This window comes from Ascaphus truei, chromosome 16, assembly GCF_040206685.1.
Source record: "Ascaphus truei isolate aAscTru1 chromosome 16, aAscTru1.hap1, whole genome shotgun sequence".
Lineage (NCBI taxonomy): Eukaryota > Metazoa > Chordata > Amphibia > Anura > Ascaphidae > Ascaphus > Ascaphus truei.
Window position 1 is genome coordinate 28937182 of NC_134498.1, and position 21867 is coordinate 28959048.

The 21867-nt window shown below is 41.7% G+C and overlaps 2 protein-coding genes across 2 annotated transcripts in view; one reads left to right on the forward strand and one right to left on the reverse strand.

Moving 5' to 3' along the window:
- Positions 1-2358: 2358 nt before the first annotated feature.
- Positions 2359-12288, forward strand: LOC142467680 (SH3 domain-binding glutamic acid-rich-like protein 3). The gene is made up of 3 exons (XM_075573609.1): positions 2359-2403; positions 3348-3515; positions 11962-12288. Exons 1-3 carry the CDS (start codon positions 2359-2361, stop codon positions 12082-12084), a joined length of 336 nt encoding a protein of 111 aa, XP_075429724.1. The 3' UTR covers positions 12085-12288.
- Positions 12289-17070: 4782 nt separating this feature from the next.
- Positions 17071-21867, reverse strand: part of SH3BGRL (SH3 domain binding glutamate rich protein like) — a 45788-nt gene continuing 40991 nt past the window's right edge. The window contains exon 4 of the mRNA XM_075572892.1: positions 17071-19623. Within this exon, the coding sequence (XP_075429007.1) occupies positions 19591-19623 (33 nt within the window). The 3' untranslated portion in view covers positions 17071-19590. The remainder of the gene's footprint in view (positions 19624-21867) is intronic.

The window sequence follows — 21867 nt, forward strand, 5'->3', positions numbered from 1 at the left end:
GTCTGCAATTCTATCCCCACCAAAAGAGGAAGTCTTCTTTGTGACCACATTATTTTAACACTTTGCACGACCGAAGTTTCCCTTCCCTACCACCTTTGACCATCGGTACCATCGGTAGGGTTTACCAATGTGCCAGAGATCATGAACCAGGTGAAATGTGCTGTTTTTTTAACGGATGATTTGACTCCAACTTTCAAAAGTTTCTGAAACCTTGAAACACATTTTCCAGGTCACAGGACTCTAAATTCAGGTCACATAACCCTTTATATACGGACATTGTCACGAAATTCTCTAGTAGGAATGTTAATTCTCTGCAGTAGGAAGTTCTGCCATCCGATTTATAGCATTGCTGATATTAGTCAGGCTTATCATTCTTTAAAATGCAACGACGGACCCTTCCAGCGATATCGCCTGAAAAGTAATCTCGCCATATTCATTAGGAATCACCTGTATGTGCAAACAGTGCGAAGAGTGTTATTAAGGTACCAAATGTCTGGTCTTTGGAATTGCACGTAATGGGGAAATTTAGTATGCAAATAGGCAAATTAAGCACTGAAATTGTATTCAATTTCTCAACTAAACCCTGCTGGCGACATTGATAATTCTGGTGTGTGTATGTGTATATCCCATCACATTTTAAGTTATCCTGCCTTTCCCCATTATCACCTAGCATACAGCGCATCCACTGCAGCAAGGGATTCTGGGTAACGACATGCATGTATGCTAGATAATAATGGTGAAAGGCAGGGTTGCAAACCTAAGACATGTGAATGTGCTCACAAGTGATCTTTTTATTTGATATACAGGTAGTCCACGCTATCCGACGTTTCACTTTACAACGAATGGCATATCCAACAAATGCAACCCTATGGGCCATTTTTCGACGCCAGAATGTGTTATCCGATGCCTGAATGCGCTATCCAATGCTCACCGCCACTAATTAACACGGGACTCACTTTACAATGGTTTCACTATCCAACGCTACTTCCAGAACGGATTCCGTTGGATAACCGAAGAACGTCTGTATGTATATATATATATATATATATATATATATATATGTATGTATGTGTGTCCAGTCCAAATAGGTTTCCAGTGTTGCTGCTGAGTTAGAGAAACCAAACGAAGGCAAACAATGTAAAACATATTGCATTTTAAATAAATGCTGCACACACGAGTTTGGTAGCAGTGATATTTTTGCATAGATAATTCTTATTAACCATGCACAGAACGTCAGACTCTCTACAAACATTTTTAGGTTTTGTTCGGGTGATTTTGTCTTGATTTTCTCTAGAATATTAAAGCACCAATACCCCAAAATGAAAATCCGTTTCCCGACTTCCAGGGACCCCTTATGCCACAGATATTAGTAGATTGTGTGCTGGCTTCTGACTAAAATAAAGAGAGGGTCACCAACAGAAAGCGGCATCATCATGTTCCAATGACCATCCAATGGCCGGCTGCATGGGGCAGACCTCGGCTTCCATATTGTGTGCACTGGACAAGTATTGTTATCCAGTGGGTGCACTGGTGAATATCTCGGAAACGAGGACCATGGATTGCTACTTTATTTAGTAGGTTCCCAGGCCTAAGGTTTCTCATGGTGTTATTGTGCTTCTTGCAGCTGGTGGGCAAAGTTACATAGTTACATAGTAGATGAGGTTGAAAAAGTTCTTACATTTCTTTTTTTATTGGGTATCATGAAGTAAACTTTTAATAATAGACACATTTTAGACACCTTGTTCAATGTATCCTCTTTGCATAGGTAACGTGAGAACGATGAGAATGGACATTGATTAAAAGAGGAGAGAGAGGGAAATTGCCTCACCCCCCCACCCCCACCATCCTACACAATATTTCCTCCTAAGTGCAGAAGCCCACCCCCCACCCCTCTGCTCTTCCTCATCTCCTACCAAGTCTTCTCTGGCACTGAAAAACAGGGACATGAGAGATGTTATATGGATATAATAGAGGGGCAGGGTATCAGGGACAGAGATGGGGGTAAAGCGAGTGGGACAGGATGGGAAGAATAACACAGGAGAGAGAAAGAGAGAAAGAAATGAAGGACACACAGGGGGAGTACAGAGTTGGACATTGGAGGAATTGTTGGGATATGATTGAAAAGAAGTTGCTCCAACTGTGAATAATCCAGTGACATCCATGTCCGTGTGTATTGCTGGAAGCGGTCATCCATTCCATGGTGAAATGCGTTTCCAAGCAACACAGAAACATTCTGTTGTTTACATCCAGTGTCACAGAGGAAAGTTATACTTTTCACCAGATTGGCCCAGCAATTGATTGATCCTGCACTGCTTTTAGCACCGTCAATACCCACCTTTCACATCAAGTTTAAAAACCATGAATATCAAAGTGTACTACAGCAGTGTTACTGGATCCCGAGATGTAAGTGGGCACATTCCTTCTCATGTTTAACGCTGAGATCTCCCGTTTTGTTGTGGTATATTTCGATTTACAAACCTACTCTACCTCTTCCATTTTTAAAGAGAAATTGCATTTATATTAAAATAGCTCCCTCCTTTTCAGTTGCTAAAGAAAAGTTAGCAGAACTAGTATATAGATCTTTCTAAAATGAGCTCATACTAGTATTTGCCCAGTCTTTAGCTTTTCTTGAAAAAAAAGTTTTCAAATTTGCTTTGCGAGTCAATCTTTAGTTTCACGTTTTTCGCAAAAAGTTCACATTGCTGGAGAATACACAAAAATAGACTTAAATGTGATATTTTCGCCAAATCAATACAAAGTTCCACAAAAATGGCAGGACGTAAAGCGCAATGTGGCCTGCTGAGCTGTGCGAGGGTGTTCTTCAAGAAAAAATATGTTCGAAAATGACATTTGTCAATGGTCGTTCACTAAAGATATATTAATACTAAAAGGTGCAAGAATGAAAATTTGTTTTATTGTGGGAACATTTCCTTTAACATTGCCTTGGTAAACGGACCTCGTGTATACTCTGACCCAGCGCGGCACTATCGGCTAAAGCTTTCAAAACACTGGAAACCAAATTTGGCAAGCGCGATCCGGGGCAGCCAATAGAAAGAAGCAACATTGACATTCCAGCCTTCTATTGGTGACCCGGCGGCCATGTTTGTAGTTTTGTGTGTCAAACACCAGCACAAAAAACTACAAACATCGTGGAAACTGGGGTGTTGGGGGACCACAGATCAGCTCCTGGGGACCCCTGGATCAGGTGTTATGTTGGGGGGGTAGAATTTCTGCTTTATGGTCATACTTGTGAAGTGTCCCCTAAAACTCTGTTATATAATTACACCTCCAACTTCACTAAATATTATGACATGAACTTTGTGCCTTTTTTTTTTTTGCTTGTAAAGGTCAGAAACAGACAGGCAGAAGTCACTCGCATCTTGGATGCAAACCTGATAAAGTATGAACTAGTAGACGTAGCCGTAAGTGAAAGGTTACTTCAAGAAATGAGAGAGAAGGCCACCAATCCAAGTGCCGTACCGCCTCAGATATTCCGTGGAGACGCCTACTGTGGAGTAAGAGATCCTATCCATATAGAAGTTATTGTAGTATATATTGTTATAGTGTGTGTATAGCAAGGTGGGCAACTCCCACCTGATTGATCCACCTGAGCTGAAGCAGGGATATCCTGAAAGCCTGGCCTGGAACTGGTGGCCCTTGAGGACTGGAGTTGCCCACCCCTGGTGTCTAGTCTAGGCTTGTTTAAATCCCTCCTAAAGTGAACTAATTCGAGTGACATGTTAAAGGGTCTCATCTGTGTAGTTGATACTTTTCTACCCACATCTGACACCTATAAGTATTTTTAATTTATATTTTAAAGTTAGATTTGGGAGAGGTATGAGTTTCTCTGGCTGCTCCCTTGTGTGATGTCACTGTGTGATCACGAGCGCTCTTACAGCCAGAGTCCCCCCTCCCTACCTTATCTTGATTGGTTCTCTGATCAATCATGGGGGAAGAGGGAGGAGGCGGAACCACTCTGCCAAAAACTTGTTTTAATATATCAGGGGGTAAGACCTAAATGTGGAAGGGGGGAAGGTGGTCTCGCCATCATCTTTCTACTCAGCCAACTATAAAGAGATAGGAGGTCCTCTCTTTGCTGTTTAGGATCAGGAAATCACCCAGCTCTACACCCATCCAACTCCTCACTTCTCCTTAGGTCCTATCCTCATTAACTAGGGTTAGAAAATATCCTATCTATATGTAAGCCATGGGTCCCATATTTTGTAGTGTGTCTTTGTTGTATGTCTAAGGCTGGGGCCATGGGGCCTTCGCCCGTGCGGAGGCGTGCAAGGCCGTGACATCACCCGCGTGAAGCGGGTGCGTTTTGTGGCCAGTGGAGACGTGCTGCGCCGTGGGGGGCGTGCCTAGGGGCGTCACGGAGCTGGTTCGCCATCATTGGGCAAACCACCCACGTGACCAGCCTATCGCACCAAGAAATCAGTTTCAACTGATTTCTTGCGCAACGTGTGCCCTCTCCCGCTTCTGCCCGCACGCCGACTCAATCACTGCCATAAGGCAATCTGATCGCTCAGCGTGCGCACGGTCTGCGGCACCATGGCCAAAGCCTTAGGCATGCTGTAAGTTCATCCATCTTCATGACCTCGTTTGTCCTTTTTTAAATCGTTTTCGTGGAAGGAGTTTGCACATCTAGCGGCTGTGAGACTGTTGGAGCTAAGTTTGTGTTGCTGTGGTGGTTCAGTGATTTGATTGGTCTGGCTATGAGAAACGCCAAAGGATCCAGGGATATCCTGACCTCCAACATCTCCTCAAGCCAATCTTTTATTCTGGACCACATGTTCGCTATTTTTGGACATGTCCACCAAATATGGATCATATCTCTCACACCTCCACAACCCCTCCAACACAGATCTGGATAACCAGGATAGATCTTGCTTAGGCTTTGTGGGGTCAAGTGCCATCTAAATAGAATCTTATATGCATTTTCCATTGTTCTAGTGCAAATAGATTACTTGACCACTCCTTCCCAAATATCCCCCCATTCTTTGTTCGAGATTTCTGTTTGCAAATCATATTACATATCCCTCCATATAATTAAAAATGATTAATTCGGTCTCTGACACTAACACTTTATATATAGAGGATATGAGGCCTTTCTGACCTTTTCTGTTACTAAATAGCTGTTCAAACCCGGTCAATTCTTTATAAAGCAGATCGGACAAGGATTTTTTTTTTAAAGTGTCTCACTTGGAAATACCGAAATAGATCTTGAGTGGGGATCAAATTTTTGGACTATATCCGCGAACTCCACTATGTCCCCCTTAACTAAAACATCCCCTATTTCTTTTATATCTTTTCCCCCCCCCCCCCCCATTGTTTAAAATTATTATTTCCCATTCCAGGAAGAAAATTTGGGTTTCCCAATAGCGGGGTTAGTCTTGGGGGGTATGATATTAGTGTATATTTAACTTGAGCCAATCTCCATATCTTTAAAGTATATTCTATTGCATTACATGGGCGTCCATAGACAATGTTTTGTTCCTTTGTAAACCAGAGTCTCGCTTGGAGTGAGATATCCCCGGACAAAGCTCTTTCGATCCCTACCCACCTGTGGTGGTCCCTGTCTGAGTGCCACATTATTACTGTATTTGCTTCAAATGAGATGCTAAGTAATATTTCATTATGTTTGGAACCGCTACGCCCCTCTTTCTTTTGGTGACATAAGTATAGCCCTTGCTATTCTTGGTTTCTTGTTCTGCCAGATGAATTCAAAACACGTGTTTTGTATGTCCCTCAGAATCTTATAGGGATCAGGATCGAGAGGGTTTGAAAATAGTAGAGCAGTCGGGGAAGAATAATCGTTTTTAGTGAGCATACTCGGCCCAGCCATGATATTTGGAAATTGTCCCATGAGGTCAGGTCTCTTTTGATCTGTGTAATTAGTTCTGGGAAATTATATTTGTAAAGTGTTCTAGATGAGCTTGTCAGATAAATGCCCAGATATTTTAACCTTTCCTTCCATCTTTAGTTGAAATTCATTTTGATAAGTTGCAATTCGTTACTGGGGAGCATCAGGTTCAAAGCCTCTGATTTGTCTGAGTTTATCTTGTATCCTGAGAAGGAGCGAATTCTGTCAGCGATGAATGTAGATTTGGAAGGGTCGTCAGGGGCTGGGTAACTGTTATTATGATATCGTCGGCAAACAACGACATTTTGTACTCCTTCCCCTCTTTCTTTACAACCTTGATGTCTGGGTTCCTCCTTATGTCACAGGCCATGGGTTCAATTGTCAAAGCAAACAGAACGGCGAAAGAGGGCACCCCTGTCTTGTACCATTTTTAATTTGGAAGACTTTGGATGTTGCTCCCATATGTTTAAGGGAGGTTGAGGGGTTATGGTAAAGGGCCATAATTCCTTTCATGATGGGAACTCTAAACCAGAACCTCTCTAGAGTCTCCCTCAGAAAAGTCAAGTCTATTCTATCTAAGGTTTTTTGGCATCTAGACTCAGGAGCATGGCCTTGTCCCTTGTTTTTTGTACTTGATCAATAATATTAACAATTTTTCTAGTGTTGTCCGAGGCTTGCCTATTGGTTATAAAACCCACCTGGTCTGGGTTTATTACTCTCGGCAACACTATGTTAATTCTGTTTGCCAGGACCTTGCTGTAATTTGTTAGGTCGCAATTTAGTAGAAAAATGGGTCTATAACTCTTGCAGCTGAGAGGGTCTTTCCCTTCTTTGTGTATTGCCACAATATTTGCCGGTGAAATCGTTTTCGGGGCTTCCTCCCCTTTCATAAAGGAATTCATTATATTTACTAAATACGGGGCCAGGATCTTGAAATATTTCTTGTAGTAGATGTTAGATAGCCCACCGGGCCTGGGGCTTTTGATGTTTTGAGATTTTTAACTACCTTTCTGATCTCTTCTATTGTAATTTGTGCATTTAACCCCCCCCCCCAGCTTTTCTTCTGACAGCGCTGGGAGATTACAATTATTCAGGAAATCTATTATTTTGTTTTTATTGGGTTTGTTTTGGCCCTGTTCCTGCTTCAGATTATATAGATCAGTGTTGAAGAATCTAAGGTTTTTTTTTCAATTGATCATTTGTCAGTGTTGGGGGGCTCCCCTGTTGTCAGCTGACCCTCCTCCTGCTGTGTGTTCCTTCTTTCCTGCTGTGTGGATGGTCTCTTCTTGGGCTAACGCCAAGGCTCTCCATTGGCCCTCAGCTTCCTCCAGTGTCCGGAATGTTAGCTGCCTGTCCTCTCGCATTATGATTAGGTGGAAGGGGAACCCCCATCTATAACAGATTCCTTTTCTTCTGAGGGCTGATGTCAGTGGTCTCATTTCCCTCCTTCTTTCAATTGTGATTTGTGCAAGGTCACTGAAGATCTGAGTGGAGGCCCCCTGAAATGTAATATCTGTTCCTCCTCTCTGCCTACAGGCATTCAGGATCAGTTCCTTCGTTGCAAAGTAGTGCATCCTTATAATTACATCCCTGTTTCTCTTCGGGGTGTAACTTTGCGGGTCTAATGCCCTATGGGCCCTGTCATCATTAGTGTATCCTCTTTGAGGTAGGGATTTGAACAACCTGCAGATGTATGGTTGTAAGTCCTCCATTGGTACAGATTCTGGGATATTCCTGATCCTTAGGTTTTGACGTCTTTCCCTGTTCTCAAGGTCTTCTATATTGTCTTTGAACTGGGAGAATTCTGTTGAGATCCTAAAAACCTCTTCCTCCAGGTTGGTTTGTCTTTGGAGGGAATCCACCATTTTAACCTCCAGTTTTCCGGTTCTGGTCCCCAATGCCGCAATTTATTGCTTGAGGTCAGTGAAAGCCTTTTGAATTTCTCTTTGTATATTTAAAGTGTTTTTTTTTTTAAATAATGCTTCTAGGTCAGCTTTTGTTATCCCTGTCTCTTCATTTCTCATGTCTGGATTCGGTGGAGATCCCGAGAGTCTGTTCTGGGAGCCTCAATCTTCTTGATTTTCGCCTGGGATCTTATTCTTTGTGAAACATAAATCGCATATTGCACAGGGGGAGTGATAGGCTTCAGTCAGATACATTCAAAAATGCACTGTTTTTAAGTGAAACGGTACAGATACATATATATATATATACATATATATATATCTATATATATATATATATATAGATATATATATATACATGTAGAGGTATCAGTACCGTGTTAGCCGAGCTTCAATAATCAAAAAATAAATAGATGATACCGTTCTGTGGCTAACGAAATGCTTTTATATATATATATAACACAAGAAACAACCTGCAACAGACCAAAAGTAAGAAGTGCTATAACCAGTAAGGTGAAGTGTAAGATATAAACACTACTGGCGGTGCTAGGGATGATGAATATATGTGAACATGACAAAGAAAAAAGAATCGCAGATTAGCGCTCTAGCATACAAAAGATATCAAAATGTATTAAACACATATAACAAAATATATAATAAAAAGGATCCACAGTGTACCAAGGACTGATTGCTACTGAACACTAATGAATTGAAAATACATGAAGTTACAGACATAAGTATGAACACATTCAACAGATCACAAATAAGCTGGTATAAAAGCTGTAAGCTAATGTGTGAAAAACCAGAAGTAGTGAAGAGGTTCCAGCGCGAAACGTACGTCAGGTGACTCGACAGCATGATGTCACTCTGCGGCACCGGAGGATTCACCGGTGGATACACTCACTCCCCACACCGAAGTCGGAGCTGTACTCTGTAACATACAGGAAGTTCAGCTAGACTATGCCGACACACAGTTAAGTTAACTGTACCATTGTATCCCCTTTTTTAATACAATTGTGTCACCACATTTAGGTGTGGACCAATAGGGGGACCCTGGCTACTTGAAACATATGTTACCAGCAACAGTCACGAACACTGTTGCAGCTTCTCAACCACTGGTATCATTACTATGATTAGTTCAGACCCAGGATATCATACATGTTGTGGGTATTATTAAATTACTGAACTTACCTGACACCAGCATTTGGGTTAGCAGCAATCTTTGATTAACTACTCCCATTAGACAACATTAAACCAAGTGTTCTATATTTAATAATTTTTCGCCAGCCTGTGTGTCGGATTATCTGATTTGTGAGCTACGGCTCACTACAGTTCACCTACTTTGAATCTATCTCTGATCCATGTTTATTGTCAATTACATACTGTTCACAATAGACAGGAGGCTATAACTGGATACGGTCACTGAACTGTGCCTCTTGGCTTTATCTCTGCATATTTTATGCTAGCCCTTTATAGGATCCCTTCCTTTCAGGATGTTTTTCACCTATCTATCAGTTTTGTTATAATTATATATGTAGGTGAATATCTCTCACCGGCCTTAGTTCGCTTAGTGACCATATGTCGCACTACATTTGTACCATTACAACTCACTAGTCTTGTATCATACTGTAGGTCTGCCAATCTTGGTATAAACTTTTTGCAATTGATTATATCCTCTTGGATTCAGTACTGGTATTAGGTACTACAGTACCCTATCAGTTTTTTTAGATAATAGTATCGCGATATTTATTGCAGTTACTATTTCCTCAGGATTTAATCCTTTCATGTGATAGCCTACATATTATGAGGCATCATATAGACTAGTGTTTCCACAGGTTTTTCTTCCTCGTGAATTTTATGCGGAAGTATTAATTGGTGTGTCATAAGGGAGTGGTCTTGGATCATTTTACCACATCCCTCTGTACAAATTATATTTTACCATATGATATTTAATAAATAGTTATTTTAAGTTTCCATTCACCTCCACTTTATCATTCTGAGTGCATTCATTGGGGAATCTTTCTGTTTGTTTTGTGATTAGTTCCTTTAGCCCTATTTGCACATTATGATTTGTTTTATTGTTATTCATTACTTTATTGTTATTGAAGCTGATGCGGGAGCTTTCCCCTCTTTCACCCTTCCCCCCCGTTCTATCTAATGTGTGAAAAAACAGAAGTAGTGAAGAGGTTAATTGTGGCGATTTCACCTATCTGGACTCTCTACCAACTGGATCGCTGGTAGAGTCCAGATAGGTGAAATCGCCACAATGCACATACTCTTTTGTTTGTTCAGGATCCAGCGGTGACCCAGGCTGATTCATCTCTCCATGCTGCAATTTTCAATTTGGCGCTCTCACTGCTCATTTGAGCATGCGCATTGTGGCGATTTCACCTATCTGGACTCTCTACCAGCGCTCCAGTTGCAAACACCCAGCCACTATTAACCCTCACTTGGACCAGTGCTAAGTACTCCATTATACTTATTGTTGACATCTGTCTTTAGCTCTGCTGCTTATCTGTGTGTGCCAATTCAATGTGCAATACTCATACATGTTTGCTATATATTACCAACTGTCTGTGCACACATCAGCATATGCATCTATTCTGAGCTTTTATTATTGGTGATTCTGACCGGCCGGTCCAAGTGCTAGGAGGCAACTTAGTGTCCTTCACACTTTAGGGTTTGGGTCTCTGTGTGTGCATATGGCAGCCTATACATACAGTAGTTACTTCTGACACATTAACCTCTTCACTACTTCTGGTTTTTCACACATTAGCTTACAGCTTTTATACCAGTTTATTTGTGATCTGTTGAATGTGTTCATACTTATGTCTGTAACTTCATGTATGTTCAATTCATTAGTGTTCAGTAGCAATCAGTCCTTGGTACACTGTGGATCCTTTTTATTATATATTTTGTTATGTGTTTAATAAATTTTGATATCTCTTGTATGCTAGAGTGCTAATCTGGGATTCTTCTTTCTTTGTCATGTTTATATATATTATATATATAATATATATATATTTTATATATATGTATGTGTGTGTGTATGTATCTGTTATGGTTGTCACAGGGTGTTCCCCGGGCAGTGAGTAGGGGCAGGATCATTATACAGGAACAGGCTCTTATCACGGCAGGTTAGACCTCTAGTGGTGCTGCACCGTACATTTTCCAGGCATTGTTGTCCCTGGAAGCTGGTGACAGGCAGCCGGTGATAGGTAGCGGTCCTGGGTTCCGTGGGAGCCGGCCACAGCCAGTGCTCATGCGTGCTGATTTATGCACATGCACGGAGGGCTAAGTGTACAAGTATGCTTACGGTGGTAATGCCTTCAGCGCATGCGCACGATCCTACTACGTGCATGTCGTGCGCTCTCCCCAATCTCAAATCGCCCAGCTCCCACAGTGCTGCTGAGAACTTGTGCCTCCCTTCTGCAGCCTCACTCTACACATGCACAGCAGCTACTTCCGTTTCCTAGAAAGTCACAACTGAATTCATTTTACCCTATGAGGTTTTCCAATGAGCCACCGCCAGCTAAAAAGTTTCACTTCAAAATGACAAAACCCCTCGCAGCACGGCGGATGATTTTTGTCACTTTTGTACTTACCGTAACTTATTTTGAGTCTGATACACTATGTACAATACAAATCTCTAGGGAAATGAGGTAGATCCCTAGTAATTGATGTATCAGTCTTCCCTAGCTCCTCCAATCCTTCTATCTTAGAAGTGTCAAGTCGTGTGATACATTGATGCTGGAGAGTGATTATTTATTAAGTTCTGCGGCAAAACCTAAACCGTACTGGTGCCAAAAAACAAACAAGCATGGAAGAAATATAGATTTTCTGAGGAAAACTAACCATCACATTATTATTAATATTTCTTTGTGAAGCACCAACATATTCCGCCACATGGTAGAATGGCGGTACAGAGTTATGTATATTACATCAACAGTTACATACAAGTGACATGTTTCAGCCCAACCCCTAACATTATGAGGGACTCCTCTTCGGGTACAATTTCAGGTTGCTTTTAGAGAGCCAAGATCATGCACGGTCCTAAACGTGAGCCAAGAGGTTATTCAGAGAAAAAGTTACAAATCTGTGTAGTGTTGCAGGACGTTTCCCCCAATGACAGCACGATCTCGGTACACCCAGTGAGTTCGCATGTTGATCTGGTATCTATATTGCCTTTAGGATCATCAGATGCTGTGTGAAGCTGTAGAAAATTCCGATCTGCTCAAGTTCCTGAAGATGGCAAAAGCAGACCAGGGCAAAAAAAAAACCTCAATTCAGATTTCTGTTCCATGTGCTGATTAAATGTGACGTGTGTACAATCTCATCAGTTCAATCGAGACAAATGATGTCAATCAGAAGTATATTGTGCTAATATTGCTATCACTCTTACAGTTTCTGGCAATTCGTGACGGCTGCGGGAGAAGATAACATTAGCCGTGTCCCTGTAAACTACTTTCTATTTGATTTGCACCGTCTTTTTTTTTTTTAATTATTATTATTATTCAATTCAGGGTGATTTGGAATAGAAAACAACAGAGCAAAACATAAAGCAAAAATCAGTAATAAAAATGGTTTCCTAATATTATTAAACGCAGGCACATTCGTGTTTTTAGTTATTTCTTTTATTCTGCTGCCTTTTCTGGGGAATTTACTGTGACCTGGTAAACTCTTGGGCTTTATGATGTGCAAGTAATGGAAAGGCCTCCCTCGTTTTACTAAGGGTCGATCTAGCTGCATACAAAAAAATGTACTATAAAATATTGAGTTCCCAGCCATGCTGTTTGGAAAGTTGGCCGTAATTACAAAGAATGAAGATATTCCATCTAACACTGAGCCCTAACCTTAGCGTTACAACGAAGGGTTACTTCCTAGAAATCAGTGTTACTCGGCATTAGCCTGGCTAGTCCTATCTTGGAATCGGATATTCGGTCGCGGCCGTCTCGCCACGACTAAGTCTCCGAGGGCGTTCTGCCGCAGACGGACCTTCCACCGCCAGGCCACTTCGCCAAGGTAAGGGGATTTAAGGGTTAATTTTGCGGTATGGGTAAGGGATTAGGGTAAGGGGTTAAGGTTTTATGGGTAGGCGGTAGCGTTAGTTTTAGGGTAAAATTAGGGACTTGGTGGCGAAATGTCCCTGCGGCGAGGTGAGCAGCGGCTAAACTCCAGTGGTGATTTGGTTGCCGTGATTAAATGTGCTAGAGCAGTCCTATTTTACCTATAGATACATAGTGATAATTATATACATATGCAAGATCAGTTATTTCTTTACGGGAGCCCCTATATCGCCAGGTATAAAAGTTTAGTGAGTAGCATATGAATAGGTGATTAGCTGTTAGTTCTTCATTTACATGTTCATCCGCAATACTAGCGTTACATGTAACGCCATTGCATATGTAATTAGACAATGAATGCTAATTAGCGGTTCTGCTGTTAAATTTAATCCAAACTTATCTCTGCTATATAATGAGTTATTGCCATATTATTAGTATTATTTGACGTGCGTTGTCATGACGATGCGGCATGTCACATTACCAATAACGACACGTTGTCATGGCATTCATGAGCAGAAGCTGGCTGAATCCCGGTAAGTACAGGTTGCAGACCGCCTGCGACCCCAGTTTGCGTACTGCTGCCGTACGGTGTATAGATAATGATGGTGGGATTACTTTGGGGGTGCAGTACTGTGATTAGATAATATGACGGTGGGATTACTTTGGGGGTGCAGTACTGTGTATAGATAATGATGGTGTGATTACTTTGGGGGTGCAGTACTGTGTATAGATAATATGATGTGATTACTTTGGGGGTGCAGTACTGCGTATAGATAATATGATGGTGGGATTACTTTGGGGGTGCAGTACTGTGTATAGATAATATGATGGTGGGATTACTTTGGGGGTGCAGTGCTGCGTATAGATAATATGATGGTGGGATTACTTTGGGGGTGCAGTACTGTGAGTAGATAATATGATGGTGGGATTACTTTGGGGGTGCAGTACTGTGAATAGATAATATGATGGTGAGATTACTTTGGGGGTGCAGTACTGTGTATAGATAATATGATGGTGGGATTACTTTGGGGGTGCAGTACTGTGTATAGATAATATGATGGTGGGATTACTTTGGGGGTGCAGTACTGTGAATAGATAATATGATGGTGAGATTACTTTGGGGGTGCAGTACTGTGTATAGATAATGATGGTGGGATTACTTTGGGGGTGCAGTACTGTGTATAGATAATATGATGGTGGGATTACTTTGGGGGTGCAGTACTGTGTATAGATAATATGGTGGTGGGATTACTTTGGGGGTGCAGTACTGTGATTAGATAATATGATGGTGTGATTACTTTGGGGGTGGAGTACTGTGATTAGATAATATGATGGTGGGATTACTTTGGGGGTGCAGTACTGTGATTAGATAATATGATGGTGGGATTACTTTGGGGGTGCAGTACTGTGATTAGATAATGATGGTGAGGTTATTTTGGGGGTGCAGTACGGTGTATAGATAATGATGGTGGGATTACTTTGGGGGTGCAGTACTGTGTATAGATAATGATGGTGGGATTACTTTGGGGGTGCAGTACTGTGTATAGATGATGGTGGGATTACTTTGGGGGTGCAGTACTGTGTATAGATAATATGGTGGTGGGATGACTTTGGGGGTGCAGTACTGTGATTAGATAATATGATGGTGGGATTACTTTGGGGGTGCAGTACTGTGTATAGATAATATGATGGTGAGATTACTTTGGGGGTGCAGTATCGTGTATAGATAATATGATGGTGAGATTACTTTGGGGGTGCAGTACTGTGTATAGATAATGATGGTGGGATTACTTTGGGGGTGCAATACTGTGTATAGATAATGATGGTGGGATTACTTTGGGGGTGCAGTACTGTGTATAAATATGATGGTGTGATTACTTTGGGGGTGCAGTACGGTGTATAGATAATGATGGTGGGATGACTTTGGGGTGCACTACTGTGTATAGATAATATGATGGTGGGATTACTTTGGGGGTGCAGTACTGTGATTAGATAATATGATGGTGAGATTACTTTGGGGTGCAGTACTGTGTATAGATAATATGATGGTAAGATTACTTTGGGGGTGCAGTACTGTGTATAGATAATATGATGGTGTGATTACTTTGGGGGTGCAGTACTGTGATTAGATAATATGGTGGGATTATTTTGGGGTGCAGTACTGTGTATAGATAATGATGGTGTGATTACTTTGGGGGTGCAGTACTGTGTATAGATAATATGGTGTGATTACTTTGGGGGTGCAGTACTGTGATTAGATAATATGATGGTGTGATTACTTTGGGGTGCAGTACTGTGTATAGATAATATGATGGTGGGATTACTTTGGGGGTGCAGTACTGTGTATAGATAATATGATAGTGAGATTACTTTGGGGGTGCAGTACTGTGTATAGATAATATGATGGTGAGATTACTTTGGGGGTGCAGTACTGTGATTAGATAATATGATGGTGTGATTACTTTGGGGGTGCAGTACTGTGTATAGATAATATGATGGTGAGATTACTTTGGGGGTGCAGTACTGTGATTAGATAATATGATGGTGAGATTACTTTGAGGGTGCAGTACTGTGTATAGATAATATGATGGTGAGATAACTTTGGGGGTGCAGTACTGTGTATAGATAATGATGGTGTGATTACTTTGGGGGTGCAGTACTGTGTATAGATAATATGATGGTGGGATTACTTTGGGGGTGCAGTACTGTGATTAGATAATATGATGGTGTGATTACTTTGGGGGTGCAGTACTGTGTATAGATAATATGATGGTGGGATTACTTTGGGGGTGCAGTACTGTGTATAGATAATGATGGTGTGATTACTTTGGGGGTGCAGTACTGTGATTAGATAATATGATGGTGAGATTACTTTGGGGGTGCAGTACTGTGTATAGATAATATGATGGTGGGATTACTTTGGGGGTGCAGTACTGTGTATAGATAATGATGGTGAGATTACTTTGGGGGTGCAGTACTGTGATTAGATAATATGATGGTGAGATTACTTTGGGGGTGCAGTACTGTGTATAGATAATATGGTGTGATTACTTTGGGGGTGCAGTACTGTGATTAGATAATATGATGGTGAGATTACTTTGGGGGTGCAGTATTGTGAGTAGATAATATGATGGTGGGATTACTTTGGGGGTGCAGTACTGTGAGTAGATAATATGATGGTGGGATTACTTTGGGGGTGCCGTACTGTGTATAGATAATGATGGTGTGATTACTTTGGGGGTGCAGTACTGTGTATAGATAATATGGTGTGATTACTTTGGGGGTGCAGTACTGTGTATAGATAATGATGGTGTGATTACTTTGGGGGTGCAGTACTGTGTATAGATAATATGGTGGTGGGATTACTTTGGGGGTATAGTACTGTGATTAGATAATATGATGGGATTACTTTGGGGTGCAGTACTGCGTATAGATAATGATGGTGTGATTACTTTGGGGGTGCAGTACTGTGTATAGATAATATGATGTGATTACTTTGGGGGTGCAGTACTGCGTATAGATAATATGGTGGTGGGATTACTTTGGGGGTGCAGTACTGTGATTAGATAATATGATGGTGAGATTACTTTGGGGGTGCAGTACTGTGTATAGATAATATGATGGTGTGATTACTTTGGGGGTGCAGTACTGTGATTAGATAATATGATGGTGAGATTACTTTGGGGGTGCAGTACTGTGTATAGATAATATGATGGTGGGATTACTTTGGGGTGCAGTACTGTGTATAGATAATATGATGGTGTGATTACTTTGGGGGTGCAGTACTGTGATTAGATAATATGATGGTGGGATTACTTTGGGGGTGCAGTACTGTGTATAGATAATATGATGGTGTGATTACTTTGGGGGTGCAGTACTGTGATTAGATAATATGATGGTGGGATTACTTTGGGGGTGCAGTACGGTGAATAGATAATATGATGGTGGGATTACTTTGGGGGTGCAGTACTGTGTATAGATAATGATGGTGAGATTACGTTTTACATCGGTACATCACTGTGCATCCCAAAAATATGAAAGGACACAATTTTTTACACTGAAGGCGGCATGGTGCAGATTGACATTTTTCGCTTGTACAAAGACGCAATGTAAAATGTGTTTTCGGTGCAACAAAAAAGCCATTTGTGATGCTTAGGCCTCCAAAAGCCTGCACAGACTTGTACATTTACTGCGCATACAATGCAGGAGAAAAAACAAAGACAAATGAAAAACCATATTTTTGTAATGGTCGTTTTATTGAAGAATTTGTAAAACTAACATTTTTTATTAATTTTTTTTTTAAGACTGATGAATCTCTAAAATAAAAAAAAAACATTGAGGCAGATTGTAAAAGCGCCGTTCCCGGTTAGCGCGCCCAATTCAACGTTAATTCCTATGGAGTGGAATGTGACTTAACGGCGGATCGCGGGCACTACCTCAGCGGCGCTTGTTAAATCTGCCCCCATTGAATGCATTAGTGACACAGGATCTAGCAGCAATAGCAAGAAAATAACGGGCAGGAAACTGGTGAACGGCTGAGGAGATAAAAGACTGAAGACTTTATTCTACAACAGCGGAAATGTACGGACCACTGAAATGGGTTTGACTTGTTCCTAATAGTTTGTTATTAAACAGGTTTTCATAAATCAGCCTTTAACCCTTAAATTGCCAGAGGGCAGGGTTAATCACTTCTAAGTCTGCAGCAAATTACAGAGCACTGGAGTTCATATACTCAGATTGTAGCCCAGGGGTGGGAAACTCCTGTTCTCAAGGGCTACCAACAGGTCAGGTTTTCAGGATATCACTGCTTCAGCACAGGTGGCACAGTCTTCGACAACCATCTGTGCTGAAGCCAGGATAGAATAAAACCTGACCTGTTGGTGGCCCTTGAGGACCCACCCCTGCTGTAGGCTATAAAAAGTCAACCATATATATATTTTATACTAGTGAATTCATTTATGTTTAATACAACAGTATATAATATTTAGTATAAAGGAAACAACATGATAATTACAGCAAGTTTTTCAGTTCTGGGTTGAGCAGGGCAAATAGTCAAATATTTAACAAAGGCGATGGAATGGTTATTTATTTGGGGCTTATTCCCAGGCCTAAGCCGCTGTTTGAGCAGTTTTCGGACGATATCTCTATTGAAGTCAATGAGGATTTTATTTTTCCACCTTTTCTGCATTTGCCTTAAGAAAGACATAACGGTCATATGAAGTCGTATTTGTAATGTCATCGGGATGTAATTGATCGGCTTTCTTTTTTTTCAGCTTTAGGGCAAAATATTCAGAAAGCTAAAACCAAATCTTTTTTTTTTTCTGGCAGAAAATGGAAAGCTCGAAGTAAGAAAAAAAAAATATCAAATAAAAAGTCAGGGAAGTAAAACAGGAACAAGAACGACAACATATAATACATACTTTTAGACACCAGGGTGTCCCCGGAGCGGCGAGCCTCACGGATCTGCTCTGTGGGGGCACCCTGTCCTCGTAAGGCAAGAGAGAAATATATATGGTTTTCGGTGGATTGCTGCTTGAAGGGAGTTCAGAAATCCCCTGACGCAGACAGGAGTATTGCAATTCGGCAGTGCACATACAGAGCTACTAATATTGCAAATACAAGATTGGCAAGTTACTTGTTTTTTTGTTCCCACAAACGCAGACCCGGAATGCATTTCAACATAAGTTCATTAGCCACAAACGATATTAATGTGTAGGAAGCTTTGTTTGGCATTTACTTGTTCCCAGGAAAATATTGGATTCGCATTGGATGGATTCTCGCTGCATAACACATGATCGCTGTAAACCTTTCTGCCACTCAGGACGGCTTTCTTTGTTACTTCTACACCCGCAAAGCCATACGCATTTAAGAAAACACCCCCGCGGCGTTACATTCTGTGTCCGTTCCTATCTTCATACAAAACAAGCCACGTCACTATCCGTGGACGATTCTTTTGTTGACAACAAAAGATCTGAAAACGATTTGTATTTGTAGTGTTTTTAAAAAGGCGCAGATACACCAGTGCAGGGGTTCACAACTCCGGACCTCGAGACTCCAGTCCTCAGCACAGATAGCTTAATTTGTCCCTGCTTCAGCACAGGTGGCTCAGGCTTCAGTCGAGCCACTGAGTGCGCCACCTGTGCTGAAGCAGGGATATCATTAAAGCCGGACCTGTTAAGGAGGGGGTGGGGGGGGTTCTCGAGCACTGAAGTCGGGAACCCCTGCACTAGGACCATTAACTGTTTCAGTGCAAGGGAAGCATAGCCAAGCATTTCTGTTCCGTGGGTCAATGCAAACTCATCTAGCACTAAAGAGATTAATACAAAAATAACTGTGGGGTGTGACATGGCCAGCTGCCTTTTCTTCTAATAAACAAGGTTTCTACTTAACCCTTTCACCGCCAGAGGGTTAATTAATTCACCGTCAGGTCTCTGGCCGTGAAGGGTTAAAGGAACGCTGCTACAAAACATCTGATTGTTCCAAGTTCTTCTAATTCGTTCTGCGTTTCCCTAGTATTCACCCTAAAATGGTCCTATTTCCATGTCACACGAGACGTCATTTTGGCACACGCTGCGGCAGCGACATCAGTTGCGGAAACGCCAGTAACCCTTACACTGCCAGGGGTGCCGGCGAGACATCGCTGCGTTTCAGAGGGTAAAAAATTGAGAAGCTATTTTTGTTTTGTCGAAGCAGATTCTGAGACGCGTTGAAAAGCTCAGAAGAGTCTCACTGGGTTCAAGAGAAGGCACCTTGGGGTTTACGCACTCAGCTTTGCCAAAGCTAGAGCTTCCTGTGAAAACAACATGAAGATTTATGAGTAAATACACCGATATATTCAGTTACGTGCTACCTAATGATTTCGTCAAGCAACATCAACATCACGGCTCTATGTACCAAAGACAAAATGTAGCTGCAAAGTTGTTATTTTGTCACCACTGGCACTGGTATAAGGCTGCACGGCACTTATGTGCGGTAGTAATATTCGTTGCACCGTGTGGGTGTGTGCCACGAGATGAGGGACTGATGGTGGACGTGGGATGAGTTACATGTGCATATTGGCGCGGGTCTATGGGTTAAGGAACGTGCGGGCTCGCGTTACTTTTCTTGGCGGTTTTCTGCGTTGGTTTCCCAAGTCGTTTCTGTTAGCGCAAAATACTAGCGCGTCATGCAACAAGAACTACAACAGCAGAAATATCAGCAATAGGGCTTGTTTCAGGCTGAAAAAATGCTTTTTTTTTTTCCCCTTACTTTCGGTGTTTACCATATATTTAAGAATTTTTAGTGGGAAACACTTTGCGGGAGGTATTGCGGCAATCTTAGTGACAGTGACGTCGATGTATTAAAGCAGAAATCCCACCATTGTCACCTACCTTTTTTACAGGATTGGAACTGGGGGATGCTTCTGTTCCTAGGATACTTACCAGTGCAGTTACCAATGCTCTCCCTGCACATTTCAAAAGGTTATCCAATAGGAAGTTCAAACGCATGACACTGCAGATTTCTATTGGTCCGTAGGACACACAAGATTTGGCGGCCATGTTAAGCTGCCGAAAGGGTGGGACAAGATTGGTAACTACCCTGGGTATCGCAGGAACTAGGAGGTCCACACAGCTAAAAACCGTGCGGTTTATCCCCGGGGGACCCCTGGTTCAAATCCTGAAAAAATGTTAACAAAAATAAGGTAACACAACAAAAGTATTTCCTGCTGTATGAAGTTCCTCCATTTTGTAATCCATGCGAGTGAAATCCTACTGCCATTTCTTATATCACAACCTGTTCCCTGCATACTTATAGTTTGATATATCCCATTTGGTGAAAGTGATTGGTATCATGTTGGTCCTGTGAATTGGTTAAACATTTGCTTAACGATCTGCATAAAGTGTAAGAAACTTTCACTGGGTGTTTGTTTTAGAAACCGTTTACACTGTGGGCGTGAATACAGGTCTGTGCGAAATTCCACTTCCAAAAAGGCAACTTGTGCCCAGGTTTTTTTTTTTATTGGAAACACCCGGCAGTGATTACAAAGGCAAGCAAGTGTAACCCAGCGCTTTGATATGGATTAAATATTAACATGAGCCAGACACCATACCATTCTGTGACCTTTACACCTTGCTGTAATAATTGGAAAATTATGTTGACTAGTAGGATAAAGTTCACTGAAAACAGATGTTTGAGTGACATCACCCCAAAGGCCTTCCACTTGTCAACTACTTAGAGATAACTCTGCTGCTTAAATATTTGCTGTGACGTTAAGGGGTAAATTGGTATTGTATTATATGTTATGTATATATGTATGTCTTTGCTTGGTTCCAGCACCTCGGGAATCAGGGGTTAATATGTTTGCAGGAGAATTGTTGCAACTTGGTCTGTGACCTTTCCCTGTATCCTGGTTATGTTGCAGTTCTACCCACCAATCAGGGCCTGGGCAAGTAGGCAGCACCTGGCCCGGAGTGTTGCAATATTATGTTTTAAGTGTATAAAAAGGTGGGGAGGGAGACCCCTAGCAGACAGAGCCTGCACAGAGTTACAAAGGTGTGGCTGTGACAGGGAGAAACTGCAGTGTCCACTCCAGTGCTGGTCTCAGGCCTGAAAACCAGTCCTATAGGCACTGGGCAAGAAGACAAAACGGGGGAAATCTCTGCAAGGAGGTCCCTGCAACAAGGTATGCAGGGTATCCCCCAGTTGGGTATGTGTGATGTTTGTGTGTTTTGTATAGTTTTGGATATACTTTTCCAATAACTTAGTTTTGATAAACTCTCATGTTCTGTCTGGCCATATTGATCCCTGGTATTAGTCCTGGTCTCCTGTGACATTTGCCACCCTACACGTGCAGTCCTACATACTGACCTAGTGTTATATATTAAAAAGGGAAGAACTCTTAGTTGGCATTCCCCTTGTCAGCCTTTCTCAACTTCAATCCATCCCAAATGCTGCTGCCAGGCTTAACTACATCACTCACTGCTCCACTTCTACTGCTCCACCATGCATGTCCCTACACTGGCTTCCCATAGCCTCTAGACATTGTCCCCCTTAC

What these genes read in the sequence shown, in the direction of transcription:
- LOC142467680 (XM_075573609.1), top strand. Translation starts at nt 2,359, where the DNA reads ATGAATATCAAAGTGTACTACAGCAGTGTTACTGGATCCCGAGAT. An exon ending in GTGTTACTGGATCCCGAGAT is followed by an intron (nt 2,404 to 3,347) that starts GTAAGTGGGCAC and finishes TTGCTTGTAAAG; the next exon opens with GTCAGAAACAGACAGGCAGA. An exon ending in GTGGAGACGCCTACTGTGGA is followed by an intron (nt 3,516 to 11,961) that starts GTAAGAGATCCT and finishes TATTGCCTTTAG; the next exon opens with GATCATCAGATGCTGTGTGA.